Raw genomic sequence first — 12,826 nt, 5'->3', positions numbered from 1 at the left:
GAGAAGGTTTATTGTGAAAACCTCAGCCCCCTCTATCTGATGGCATGAATGCTAAATATCAGGTCTACAGTAAGGTTCTTGATTAATAGCAAGAACATCTCTGCTGTGTCCAGGGGACCAGATTTTCTGCTCCTAAGCTGGTACAGTCCAGCAATAATTCTGTGGTTTCTTGTCCCTCTAGGTTAACTGCTGGAGCTGGAGAAACTGAGCTAACAGTTCAGGGTATCTTAGTGTGCTGTTGGTGTTCAGTATCTTTGTATTGTCGTGTCTCCTCAGTGTATGTATCTGGAGGATTTGGAACTTTTTGAGAATCTGGTCCTGCAGTGGATCTTAAGCATGTTATCCATGCATCTTTCCTGAGCAATCCACTTTAATCAGCATCTGATTTTGCCTTGCATTATCTGCTGATGATGTTTTTCTTGATGATTTCTTTCATTTGGTAGAAGTGACAACCTGTACAGCATACTCTTAAGATGTCCTATTCCACTTGATAAAGTTATCTTCAGAGTTCATTCTAAATTCACGTCTAACGTATAATTAGTTTCATTTGAATTACAAAATTAGCTTTCCTGTTTGTTCTTGAAGGCACACACTTTCAGGACTGAGACCTCCTGAATGTTAGATCTGTCTTTGTCCTTTTCTGATGAGCAAACAAGAGCCTTGAAGAAAGAGCTTTCTCTCGGGTCTGTAACTGGTTTTTACAGAGGCACAGATTCAAGGCAGGTGCCATCTCCTTGGGTTGCTGCTTGGGAGAGGCTGTTGAGCTGCGTGTCTGGGACCTCCTGCTGCTGTAGTCAGTGCTGTTGGACCGTATCAGCAGCTGACTTGGAAAATGTTTGCTCTGAACTGCAGCCTGGAGTTCCAGTTCCCTCTTCAACAAGTGTTACGGTGTTGGTGAAGGTTAATTGGGGATTACGTGGCATGGGTGAAACTCATCCTTCAGTCTTTATTCAAGCAGAGAAAAGGGTCTTATCAAAGTAATGGTGATCTTTGGGAGATACAGTCTAGATCTACATGTATACATGAACTCAAAGGAGAAAAAAGGTTGTTTACCTGTAGCTGCATTTGCATACACAACCCCCCTTTCTTTTGTGTTCTTATGTTTTTTCCGCTTATAATAATAGTGGAAACTTTCATTAGCTGATAAATCAGTAATTACATGACAGATCATGCTGCACTGAGCTTGGTAGTAGGACTAAATCTATTCTTTTCATTTCCAGTATGGGAGGTGTTCATAAGGGGGGGGGGGGGGGGGGGGAGAGAGAAGGAAATAAAATAGAGTGATTTAGAAAATGAGTTGTTCTTCCATTCCAAATTGAAGGAGCTTTCCAACTGTCAGTTGATGAAAGGTTTCTAGAAGTTGATTTCTTTTAATAATGAGACAGTCAGTCCAGTGCCAGGTAGATTTCTGCATCTTAAATTTGTAGTTTAAAACTTAATGGTAAACAATTTTAAAACTTTTTTTTTTCTGTTTAAGGAAAAATAATTAATTTTCCTGAATTTTGACTTTATCTTTTGATTGTCTTCTACAAAATACTTAAAAACCAAAAATTGTCCTGAACTTAGTATTTGATTAACTTAATAAAACAATTTAACAGCCTTCCTTTTTAAACATCATACCATCTTTCAGTAGCAGGTACAGAAATGACGTTGCCGTTAAAAGAATCAGGCCAAGTTTTTGTCACTTACACCCACATCATTACACAAACTTTATGAAGACTATAATGACAGCAAATGTTATTTGCCATTTTTTACCGTATCCACAGTGTCAGGTTGCTTCCTTCCTATTGCTGTTATGTGGAACTATGTAAGCGGGGTTTATTTCTGTTTTGGGGGAAGAAGGGATTTTGCTGGTATAAACAGTGAAATTATATTTGGTTGTAAATAATGATTAGTACTGATGGTTGATCTCTTTCTAGAGCAATGCTATCCTAATAAAATTATTCAAAAGTTAACTCATATGAATACAATTTTAAAAGAACAATCTAACATATCTCATGGTATTCACTTGTTCACTACGGACCATGCACTCAGCTTTAACAATATATATATAAATCAATAAAGTTGGGACAACAGTGATTTAAAAATAAATTGATGAAAATTGATCAGAGGAGAAAAATAGAGGGCAAAAACATGACAAAATTGTGTTTTCAAAATAATAACATAAGTAGCATGTTGTATAAACTTATGCAGCATTTCTGAGACTTAATTATTTATTTTTTCTACAGGATTCAGAGTTCCCTGTTGATACTCAGGTGAACCCATACTTTGTGCATGCTAAAGAATACACTCAACCCCTGAAATCTGGAGAGTATAAACTGAGCAACGCTTTAAAAGTGCACAACTTGGCAGTGAACTGGTAGGAGCCATTAACAGTACATTAATTTTATTGTTATATATGTGTTGAGTTTTATTTTTCAACAGGTCATTGAGAAGTGTTTGTTTTAAGTAAATTTCTGAAAAACTACTGGCAGCAGTCAGGGGGGCATGCTTTCTGAAGAACGTGAAAGTGGAAAAAATGATCATGAAATCTAGTGGGAGCGTAAATATAGTAAAACACCTGGCCAGAACTGTTTACAGATAATGAGATTCATCTTTTATGTAAGAAGGGTGGGATTTGGTTAGTAAATATAAAAATGAGAACCAGAGATGACTATAAACTCTGGTTCTGGGAAAGTGAATTATAATGCTGAATATTTTTGCAATTTGTATTTGATTGCAGTTTATTCCCTTGGGTCAAAAATCAGAACAGTTTAAATTTAGATTAGCTTGAGCGTGCAAATAGCCTGTAAGCAATGACATTTCAGGGCTTGCTAGCTGCAGCTGAGGAAGAATAAGCATAAAAATAGTGGGGGGGGGGGGGGGGCGGGGGTTGTTGTTGGGGAGTGAGAGCTAGTAGCAAAGTTCAGACAATTCTGACACATTATCTAGGTATGAATATATTTAAAAAATAATCAGTACTTTTGTCATTCAAATAAACCTTAAGTAGCTTGATGCTGTTCTTACTGTATTCAGACTGATAGTAGATTAGGGAGATACCTTCAGAAGTAAAGAAAAAGTGTGTTCCTACACTTAATTTTAGAAGCTTAAATTCTTGTTGTATCCAGGAAATATAATCCAATGTGGTTATATTTTTAAAAGTACAAAAACTTGGGCAATGTAATTGTCATGCAGATTAAGAGTTTGACAATTGATTGACTCACTAAAAAAAAATATTAGTGTTGTGGGGAGAGAGAGTAGTACACCATATAAACACTACACAAAATCAGAGCCCAGGAAAGCAGTGGTGTAAGTTAGAACACGGAACAATATTTATGCACTTAGTAATTATGATGGAAAGGTCACAGATACTTCTGTAGGTGGCTGCCCGTATTTTGTCATAAATATCCACCATGTTGCTTTGAGTTTTGGCCTAGCTAGCCAGGCTTCTGCTTAGTCTCTTAGATGCTCAATTCTGATTTTCTGTCTGGTTAATCCATAACCTATATTTGTAAGGTAATATTTTGAATAATTGTCTCCTGTATTGTATAGTCATTGTGTTCCAATCAGGAAAGAAAACTGGCAACTGGTGTCTCTGTGCTGCTACTCTGAGGAGGCTGTAGTAAATCCACTCAAAATATTGCTGGGTTAATGGGCTTATCTGAAGCTGCAAGAACGGTGTGTGTTTAAAAAAAAAAAAAAAAAGTGTGTGTGTGTGTATGGATAAATAAATAAATCAGCCTAGAGGAGAAAAACACTTCCACACTTGGCAGAATTTTCAGTGAATCTGGTGGAATAACCATCAAAATGTAACTTTTACAGGCTACATCATTACAAGATTTACATTTGTGACAGGCTACAGAGGGACAAGTCTAAAGTAATGATTTTCATGTTACTGTTTGCCTTGGTAAAAATTTGCCTTTACCTGGAGTAGGAAGCCAGATTTGAGTTGCAAATTACTTCTGAATGTTGTTGCAATCTACTTGTGAATGTTAAAATACATAATATGTAATTGAAAATAGTAAAACCTCGTAGGCTAGTCAATAGCCTATGGATTCTATAGGAGATAGAAAGGATATCTCCACCTTTAGCTGAAAAATAACAGATAAATATCATACATGTTCATGTAAGACTATTGTTTTCCTTAACCTTCTTGAATTATATTTTTATGTCTTACTGAAAGCATTATTCTAGATCCTTATATCCAGCGCTTCTAGTTATTGCTAGAAGAGATACTTTTAGGTGCTGTGGAATTCTAAGTATTTTCTACAGTTAGTAACAGGATATCACACCTTAAGGATACAGTGCCACTTGAGAAAGCAATTTACTGGAATAAAAATAAATTGGATGTCTTTAAACTTATTTGGAAACATTTTAAAACTTGCTTGGAGTAATAGCAACTAAATGAAAAAAAAAACCCCAACAACCCAGCGAGGATGTGTATTTAATTTCATATACTGGCCATATGATGTTGACTTTCATGTAAAGATAATGTTTTAAAGAAAGTGAGAACCTGGGATAGTGCTCTAAAATTAACTGAAATGCCTATTTAAAAAAATGTACAAAATACAAAAGCACATAAAAAGCCAAAAGATTTTTAAAGGGTTCATAAAAAAATGTACACAATGTAATTGAATTTTTCATTTGCTTAAAAATCTATTTGTGTACATGGTGGAGTGATGTTTCTACACATATAACCGTGTCTGAAAAAAAGCATTTAAAATTTATGGTCACTTCAATTAACAACTATTTCGCCTATCTGAATACCACTAATTAAAATCAATCTTTTTAAGTGATTGAGGAGAAAGATTTTTGTTTTGTTTGTTAGTGCTAAAGGCTGTATTGTAGCCTGGTTTGTTAAGGTAGGCCTTTTTTTGAAAGCATGTCCTACAGTATTTATTTTTAAAACACCCTGCCCAATTTCAAACCAATTTGACAGAGGAATAACACTCAGGATGTACCCATGGGTTTCAAGAGAACAGATCTCTGTTGAAGAAGGGGTCCCTTTTAGTACCCTATTGCCTGCAGGTGGCTAAGAAGTCATAGAGGGGAGAGAAGTTGCAAATAATTCTATTTTGGGGGGGAAGAACTTCAAATGGAGCTTCAAATACTTTTAGAGGCTATAGAATCCCATCTCAATGCACACAGAGCTTGGGTTATTCTTTGTTTGACATGGCAGCTGTCTGGTCCTGAATCTGGCTTTGCTTGGAAGTCTAAGAGGCTTTCAAATGTATAAATCAAGATTTTTTTTGGAGAACAATGTCTTAGATTAAACTCTCTGTATAGGAAATTAAGTAAAAATTGCCCATTTAAAGAAATTCTGAACTTTCATTAAATGCATTTATATTAATTGCAATTGTCTATTTGATTTTAAAGACAGAAGGTGGAATTCAGTATCCAGAAAGGATAAGAATTAATTTTTTCTTGTTGTTCATAAGGTGGATGGAAAACACTCTATTGACTTAGGAGAACAAATCTGTTTTTTCGTGATTTAGTTTTTTCTCATCAGAACCAGTGCATGAAAAGGACAACAGAATCTGGCTCATGTATGTATATTATTAGTTCCTTTACATTTCTTTAGAAACTGGAGCACCTGCAAATCCAAATTCATGGTTATTATATGCCATAAAGCTGATGTTCTTTAGACCTTCATCAGTATTCGCTGAAACTCTTATTTGCAGAGGGGGTAAAAACCCCCCTTGGGGAAACCATGTTTGTTTTCTGCTAAGCTGAATGTTTCCCATTTTTCAGGTCATTGCATGGGCATTCCACTTCTGCATTAAGCTCACATTCCTCCAGTGTCCTTTTAAATACCCTGGTAAATCTTACTCTGCCTACAAGAATCACTGTAAGATCTATAATGTGTAAAAGATCTTCCCGATCTTGCTTACTGTTCACTTTCTCCTCACCTGCTGTTTGCATTTTTCATGTAACCCCAAGAGGTTTGCATGGCTTCCCATGGAAGGTACTTCTACAGTCACCATATGCAATACTACATCTGTCATGGTTTATATTTTCTTCACTTGGGAGAAGAAAGATGCTCATACAAACATTATTCAGTGCATTTTTAACTGTTAGGAAAGTGTTGGAAAATAGGAGAATGTTGTGCACTGTTTTGGAGAGGTGCTTATTTAAGATGCAGCTGAAAAATTAGCAGAAATGGGATGAGAGTTTCAGATTACTACAATATTATATTTAGAATATAACATATTTTGTAGATAGAAAACAGTTATTTCTGTTGTTTAAATTTCAGATAAGAAAATTAATGTTGTGAAAACACTGGCTATTTGCAGTTTAATTATGACCTTTTTAAATACCCATTAACGTGAGCAGAATGACGATTGAAGGCTCCATCACCTTACCTTTTTTATTATTTTTTTAAGATGTCATTGGCTCATCCTCTTCCTTCCCTCCCATGCCTCACACCAAGGTTACAATTCTCCACTCAAAGCTTATTTGATGTTTATCATGTATAGTAATTGCTGTAAAAATGCCACTTTTGATTGTGGGTAAAATTTGTAAAGTAGATGGCCTAATATTTTAGACGGATGCTTTACTTAATAAGTCTACCTGCATAAACAGAAAATGTATTGTATGTTATTCTTGTTTACGTGTAACCTGATTTTCCCAAATCCTTTATCCTTGTTTGATATTTTGTAAAAGAAAAAGATAGAGAATTGCAAATGCTCCTCCTATGCACAGTAAAAATATGAGGCTGGAGATAATAATGAAGAAAAGCAAATACAAAATGTTTAGTGATTATCTAGACTTTCCTGATGGACTCAGTAAAAGATAACTTTTCTATAGGGACTAATTCATCATTATATCTTATTATACTAGTTTCCCCCATATTTTATCAGTGGATTCCAGAGGAGATTTTTAAAAACTTATCTCCTTGGGAACCATGCAAATTGACTTGCAGCGTAAAATTGTGTAGGTGATTATATGAGACTTATTCACAAATTGAAATTGAAGTTACAGTCTTGCAGTGCCTTGTGCAAAGTTACGGAAGTAAGACTGCACAGAAAGTATTGCAGAACCCTGTACCCTTTCCCTTTATGGTTCCCCTCTACTACTTTTTCTCCTTCTTAACATCTAAATACATACGTACACACAGATGCATATACATATACGCACAGAGGAATAATCTTTACAGAAAGAGAATTCTTTGTGGGTGTTGACATGGGGAACTTCTTTTGAAATAGATTATATTCTTAATTGTACTGTAAAATGAGATGCCTCTGATCTGCGTTGTCTTTTTAGAGTTTCAAGTTTTGATTTATATAGTAAGGTGGTGAGGGAAAGAGAATTTGGCAGTTGTGTGAAGAACCAGTTTTTTTGTTATGTCAGTCAAACTTTGCTATCGGGGCCGCACTCTGTTTTTAGTCCGCTTTAGACGTACCTCCCAGGTTTCTATTTCGTCTCCAAACTTCTGTTTTCATGGAGTTGCTTAGGGCATTGCAGGCCATTGAGCCTGTGTTACATGTGAACAAAGTAACAGAAGTAGTGCAGATTATTTTTAAGCAAACATCTTGGTAGTTTTTTTTCTGTTGTCCCTCCCATTTGGCAAGAGCTGTGTATTAACATCTCAAAGCAACTTTCTCATGGGCTTTCTTTTCACTCCTTGATACTCTTCTTTATTGTGATCCCTGTAGAATTCTGACAACAGTTATCCTTATGGTTTGCTGAGACTGCTGCCTGTCATACTGACAGATGTCTCCCTTTTCCTTGTCTTCTGCCTATTTGTTTCCATCTCTCTGTTGTGTTAGAGATGTGAAGTAATGTGATTTTGTTCCATGTCTGAACGATGCCAAGCAAAATAGGGTCTATCTACCAAGATGTGATCAGTCATATGAATCATATTCTGTCCTTGTAGAGCACAAGCTAGAAAACAGAGGATTCAAAGTCCAAAATTCATGTGGTGAAATCTCCTGTCAAAGAAGAAAAATTTAGGGAGGTAGAAAAATCCTTATTAATTATTTAAACCCTCTCCTTGCCTCCCTAGGGCATTAGAAAAGATATTTTTTTATTAAACTACATTTTTCCATTAACAGTAAAACTTTTCAATTGTGCCATCATGTGCTGATTTCTTGCATGAATAGCCAGAGTGAATTAGAGATTTGCATTAGCAACATTAGCTGCAGCTTAATTTTCCTACTGGAATTATACCTGTTTCTAAAGGAATATGACATACAGGGTAGCTACTGCATATCTTAACCTCTCATGCTGTAGCCATTTTGATCACATTAACTCCAACACAGCAGATTTTGAAGCTTTTCGGAGCATACCTTCCATGGATTGCTGGGGCAGTATGACACTCCCTAGCCTGTCAACTTTTGTGATTCAGAAGCCACCTGTTTGTTGTTTTTTTTTTCCTGTTCACTTAATTTTGTATCTTACTCATTCTCATTTCCATTGCATGCTTCAGTGTCAAGTCCGTGACTGTTAAAAAGAAATTTTGGGTGTTTAAAAGTGTGGATTTCAAAGCTGTATCTCTGACAGTTAAGGTTTAGCTCCAGAACAGAATTTGTTTTCCTTATCAAACTGGTCTGGAACCTTGATGCATGTGCATTTCCCTGGGAGTAACCATCCCAGCATATGATCTTTCATGTTAGCACTTTCAAAATATTTATATAATTTGGCTCAGGCAAAAGAGCACCTTTCTAAAGATATCTTTATGAGAGAAGGCCCTTGTTTTCAGAACACAGACATTCTATTAAAACTAATTTATGTCCTTGTAATTCTGTAAGCAATGATTTAATATTGAACCCTTCAAAGACTTATACAATAAGGAATTAACTTTTTTGTTAGAACTGCAGATATCCCTTTTCTGTTATCATTCTTCAAAAGGCAAAATTTTGGGGTTTTTTTCGACTTCTAATACTGAGGTGAAAGGTGAAGAAAATGAGTCCCATCTGCATATAAAAATACTCAGTCCCTTACTATCTAGGTATGACTTTACAAACTGTGAGGTGGATTGAAAACTGGTTGGATGGCCAGGTGCAGAGGGTGGGGGTCAGTGGCACAAAGTCCAGTTGGAGGCCACTAACGAATAGTGTATCCCAGGGGCCAGTACTGGGTCCAGTCCTGCTTAACCTCTTCATTAATGATCTGGACAGTGGGAAAAAGTTACCCTCAAGAAGTCTGCAGATGATACCAGACTGGGAGGAGTGGGTGGCACACCAGAGGGTCCTTGCTACCATCCAGAGGGATCTCAACAGTCTGGAGAAATGGGCCAGTACATTGTAAAGTACTGTACTTGGGGAGGAACAGCCCCATGCACCAGTATATGCTGGGGACTGTTCAGCTGGAAAGTAACCTGTCAGAAAAGGACCTGAGGGCCCTTGGTGCAAAGAAGGAGAATGTTACCCAGGGCTGCATTGCATTAGGAATGCTTCCGACAGGCCAAGGGAGGTGATCCTTCACCTCTACTTAGCACTGGTGAGGCCACCCGTGGAGTGCGGGGTCCAGTTCTGGGCTCCCTAGTATGAGAGAGACATACTCTTCAGATGTACTAGAGAGAGTCCAGCAAAGGGCCACACAGACACGCAGACTGGAGCATCTCTGCTATTAGCAAAGGCTGAGAGAGCTGGACTGTTCAGCCTAGAGGAAAGAAAGCACAGGGGTAGATCTCATAAATCAATGTGTACAAATATCTGAAAGGAGCGTGCAAAAAGATGGAACCAGGCTCTTTTCATTGGTGTCCAGTGACAGGACCAGAAGCAATGGGCACAAACTGGAGCCTAGGAGGGTCCCTCTGGACATTAGGAAATGCTTTTTCACTGTGAGGGTACCTGAGCACTGACACATGTTGCCCAGAGAGGCTGTTGGAGTCTTTGTTCTTGGAGATATACTCAAAAGCCATCTGGACACGGTCCGGGGCAGCTGGCTGTATGTAGCCCTGCTTGAGCAGGGGAGTTGGACCAGATGACCTCCCAGAAGTCCTTTTGAACCTCAGGCATTCTGTGCTTTCATTATATATAGAAATGCACATAAACACATCTGTAAACATGTATAAATTATATATATCTAATAATACTTCTAGTTGTATGTGCTATTAATTTTAATGTCTTCTGAATAAGTGTAGAAAGAGTAGTTGCAGGATTGGATTTTTTTGTGTGCTGAAACATTCAAACACTCAATTCTGCCTCCTTTGAAATATTCAAGTTCTGCCTTTTTTCAAAAGTAGAAGAAATGTGAATGGAAGCTTGGGTTGATCCTTATCTCCTTGCATATATGCAAAGAAATTCAAATTTTTCCTCTTTTATTTCCCCTCTCCCCACTTTAACAACTTTTGAATATGGTTAAGGGAACTGATGCAAGAGGTGGTTAAATGTAGAATTAACAAGTCACTCAGTGCATCTTCCTGACACAAAGGAGAAACAAGAGCAACTCTGCCTGGGTCACTCTGGACAGATTGCTTGCAGCAAGTTTTTTTTTGTGTGGTGTTTTAGTCTGTTAACTTTATCTGATACATCCTGTTAAGTATTTTAGCATTAGATTATTGTTAATAAATGTGTGAGTATGTTTACAATATAGGAAATTGAAGTAATTTCCTTTCATAAGTGCTTGCATTAATGCTGGGGTTTTTTCCTCATGACTGAAAAGTTATTTCAATGGTCTTGATGAAAGATATAAAGGTATGTTTGTACTGCAAATAAATGAAGTTCCTATCTTCTTGCCAAAGAGCAAGTGACCACCCTAAAGCCTCAAAGTATGGTGAGCACACATAACACCACCTACGGTGGCATGGGAAGAATACGCTTTGTCTCGCCTGTTGCCCCAGCTGCATCTCTCTGTCCTCATGCAAGCACGTGTGGCTGATGGCAGGCACACAGACTGGCACGGAGGGCCTTTCCCCAGAGACCTGGTGCCCTCTCGGGCACAGCTGGATGAGATCTGTGCAAGCCAGCCTGGGCTTGAGCAGCTCTTTGAAATGTGGATGCCCTGCAGCCTAAGCTGCAAGTGCCAGCATGGAAACTCAAAAGCTGAGTCAGGGAACGAAGAGTGCCAGGCTGCAGTGGCAGTATAGATTTAATTTAGATCTAATGCGTAGTAAAGACAGAGTAGGTATATATATATCTGGGTATGTGCTCATATGACTCTACTATCCTGCTAGCTGAGCCCTCGTGCACGCACTTATCTCCCCAACAGCCCTGTGCGGCGGTATTATCCTCGTGTGAAATAATTCCTGCAAGATTACCTAAGTGGAAGATCCAGAAATTAAATTCATGTCTTCTGAGTCACAGTTCAGTGCTTTAACCTTCGATTTCAGAGTATCACTGTTTCCTATACAAATTAAGTTCTTAATTTCTTTCTGCATTAAGGCCCACATTGTACGAGAGAGATTATTTCATGGACTTCAGTCTGTTCATTACCGTACAGTCTCTGTAACAGCTTTAACGCAGTTTATATGGAAGTACTCATAGAAAAATGTCAAATGTAGTTTAGCTCCCTGTAATGCAGTTTAATAAGGAGAAAAAGGGAGCTCTCCGTGAATAATCAGTGAGAACTGTGTGGATCACACATATGATAAGCTCTCTGAGGGCTTGCTGCCGTGATGGTATGTACGCACAGCTCCTGGCTGTGACCCTTTCAACATTATTTGTAGCTTTTTCTACCTAACACAGTAATAATAAGAGAAGTAAAGCATCCCCTTAGCTCTATCTTTGCCTACCGTCCCGTGTCCCCCCCCTTCCCCCCCCCCCCTCCCCTTTTCCCTGGTAAATGGTCCTTTCTGTTCCTCTCTATCAGCTTTTGGCTATCATAGTCTTAAGAAGTCTTTTTATTTCTCATTAGCTTTGTCTGCAACTTTGGCCACAAGTGATTACTCCTGTGGGAAGGCATTTGCCATCACTTTAATGAGCAACTTGAAAGGGTAGCAGTAATAATTTGAAGTCCTATTGTGTTCTTTTGTGGTGCACACGTGAAATGAGCTGGGTATCACTGTAATTTTGTTAGTGAACAAGCATCTTTATGAGAAAACTAGAAAATTTTCAGGGAAAGTCAACAGTGGGAAAGTATATAGGTTTTTTGTTTTGTTTTACTACTTACCTTCATAGTTACCTTTGAAGCAGATTTTGCAGGAAAAACTGGAAGTACTTGTTTACAAAAACATGTTTGTAAAAAAGATATTGTCTTATCTTTATTAAGGCTATTGCATAATGTCCATAGACCAAAAGGTATGATCCTGGTAACTGTCAACTCTCCTAAATTTGCTTTATTTTCTTCTTATTCCTGATGATCTGTGGAGAAGAAGGGGGTTGAACAGATTTGGTGTTTAACTGAAAACAGTCTGTGGTGGCCCAGCTGTTCTGAACACCAAGTACGGTAACAACTACATATTTAATTAAAGTGTACTTATTTTGACCAAACATAATTTATCAAAAATAAAAGAAATCTTGACGCTTGTCATATGGTTGAAGTATTAAGTTTTAAGGAAAGGTATTTTGAAAATAAGTTTGTTTATAAATGTATTTTAGCAAGTGTGAACGAGAGAGTGATTTTTTGTTGAAATGAAATATATTGGTGAGCTTTAAAAAGATGCTAATTGACATGAGGGAATTCACATTGTGGAAATGTGGATTTGGTTGTTTTTTTTGAGTTTTGTTTTTTTTAAAGCGCTTATTCTATTTTAGAATAGAAAAATGCTAAATTACAGGATTGGGAAAAGGTGAATAATATCTGTCTTGACACTTCGTTGACTTTGATGTGATTCTAGATAGTTATCTGCAAGAAGATCCTCAATTAATGTACAATACTGAAATTTTGTTGGAAGCTGAAAAGCAGTTTACATTTTTATTATATTTTTAGTACTCATTCAGAACTTGTCATTGTCCAGAAATGT

General features: G+C 37.4%; 1 protein-coding gene across 1 annotated transcript in view; it reads left to right on the top strand.

The window, feature by feature from the left end:
• Window positions 1–12,826, top strand: part of SPAG16 (sperm associated antigen 16) — a 413,195-nt gene that overhangs the window by 66,106 nt on the left and 334,263 nt on the right. The window contains exon 11 of the mRNA XM_056349058.1: window positions 2,229–2,359. Within this exon, the coding sequence (XP_056205033.1) occupies window positions 2,229–2,359 (131 nt within the window). The remainder of the gene's footprint in view (window positions 1–2,228; window positions 2,360–12,826) is intronic.

The sequence above is a fragment of the Falco biarmicus genome, chromosome 8 (assembly GCF_023638135.1).
Source record: "Falco biarmicus isolate bFalBia1 chromosome 8, bFalBia1.pri, whole genome shotgun sequence".
Classification (NCBI taxonomy): Eukaryota; Metazoa; Chordata; class Aves; order Falconiformes; family Falconidae; genus Falco; species Falco biarmicus.
Note: the sequence above shows the minus strand (reverse complement) of the source record. Positions and strands in the feature narration are given on the sequence as shown.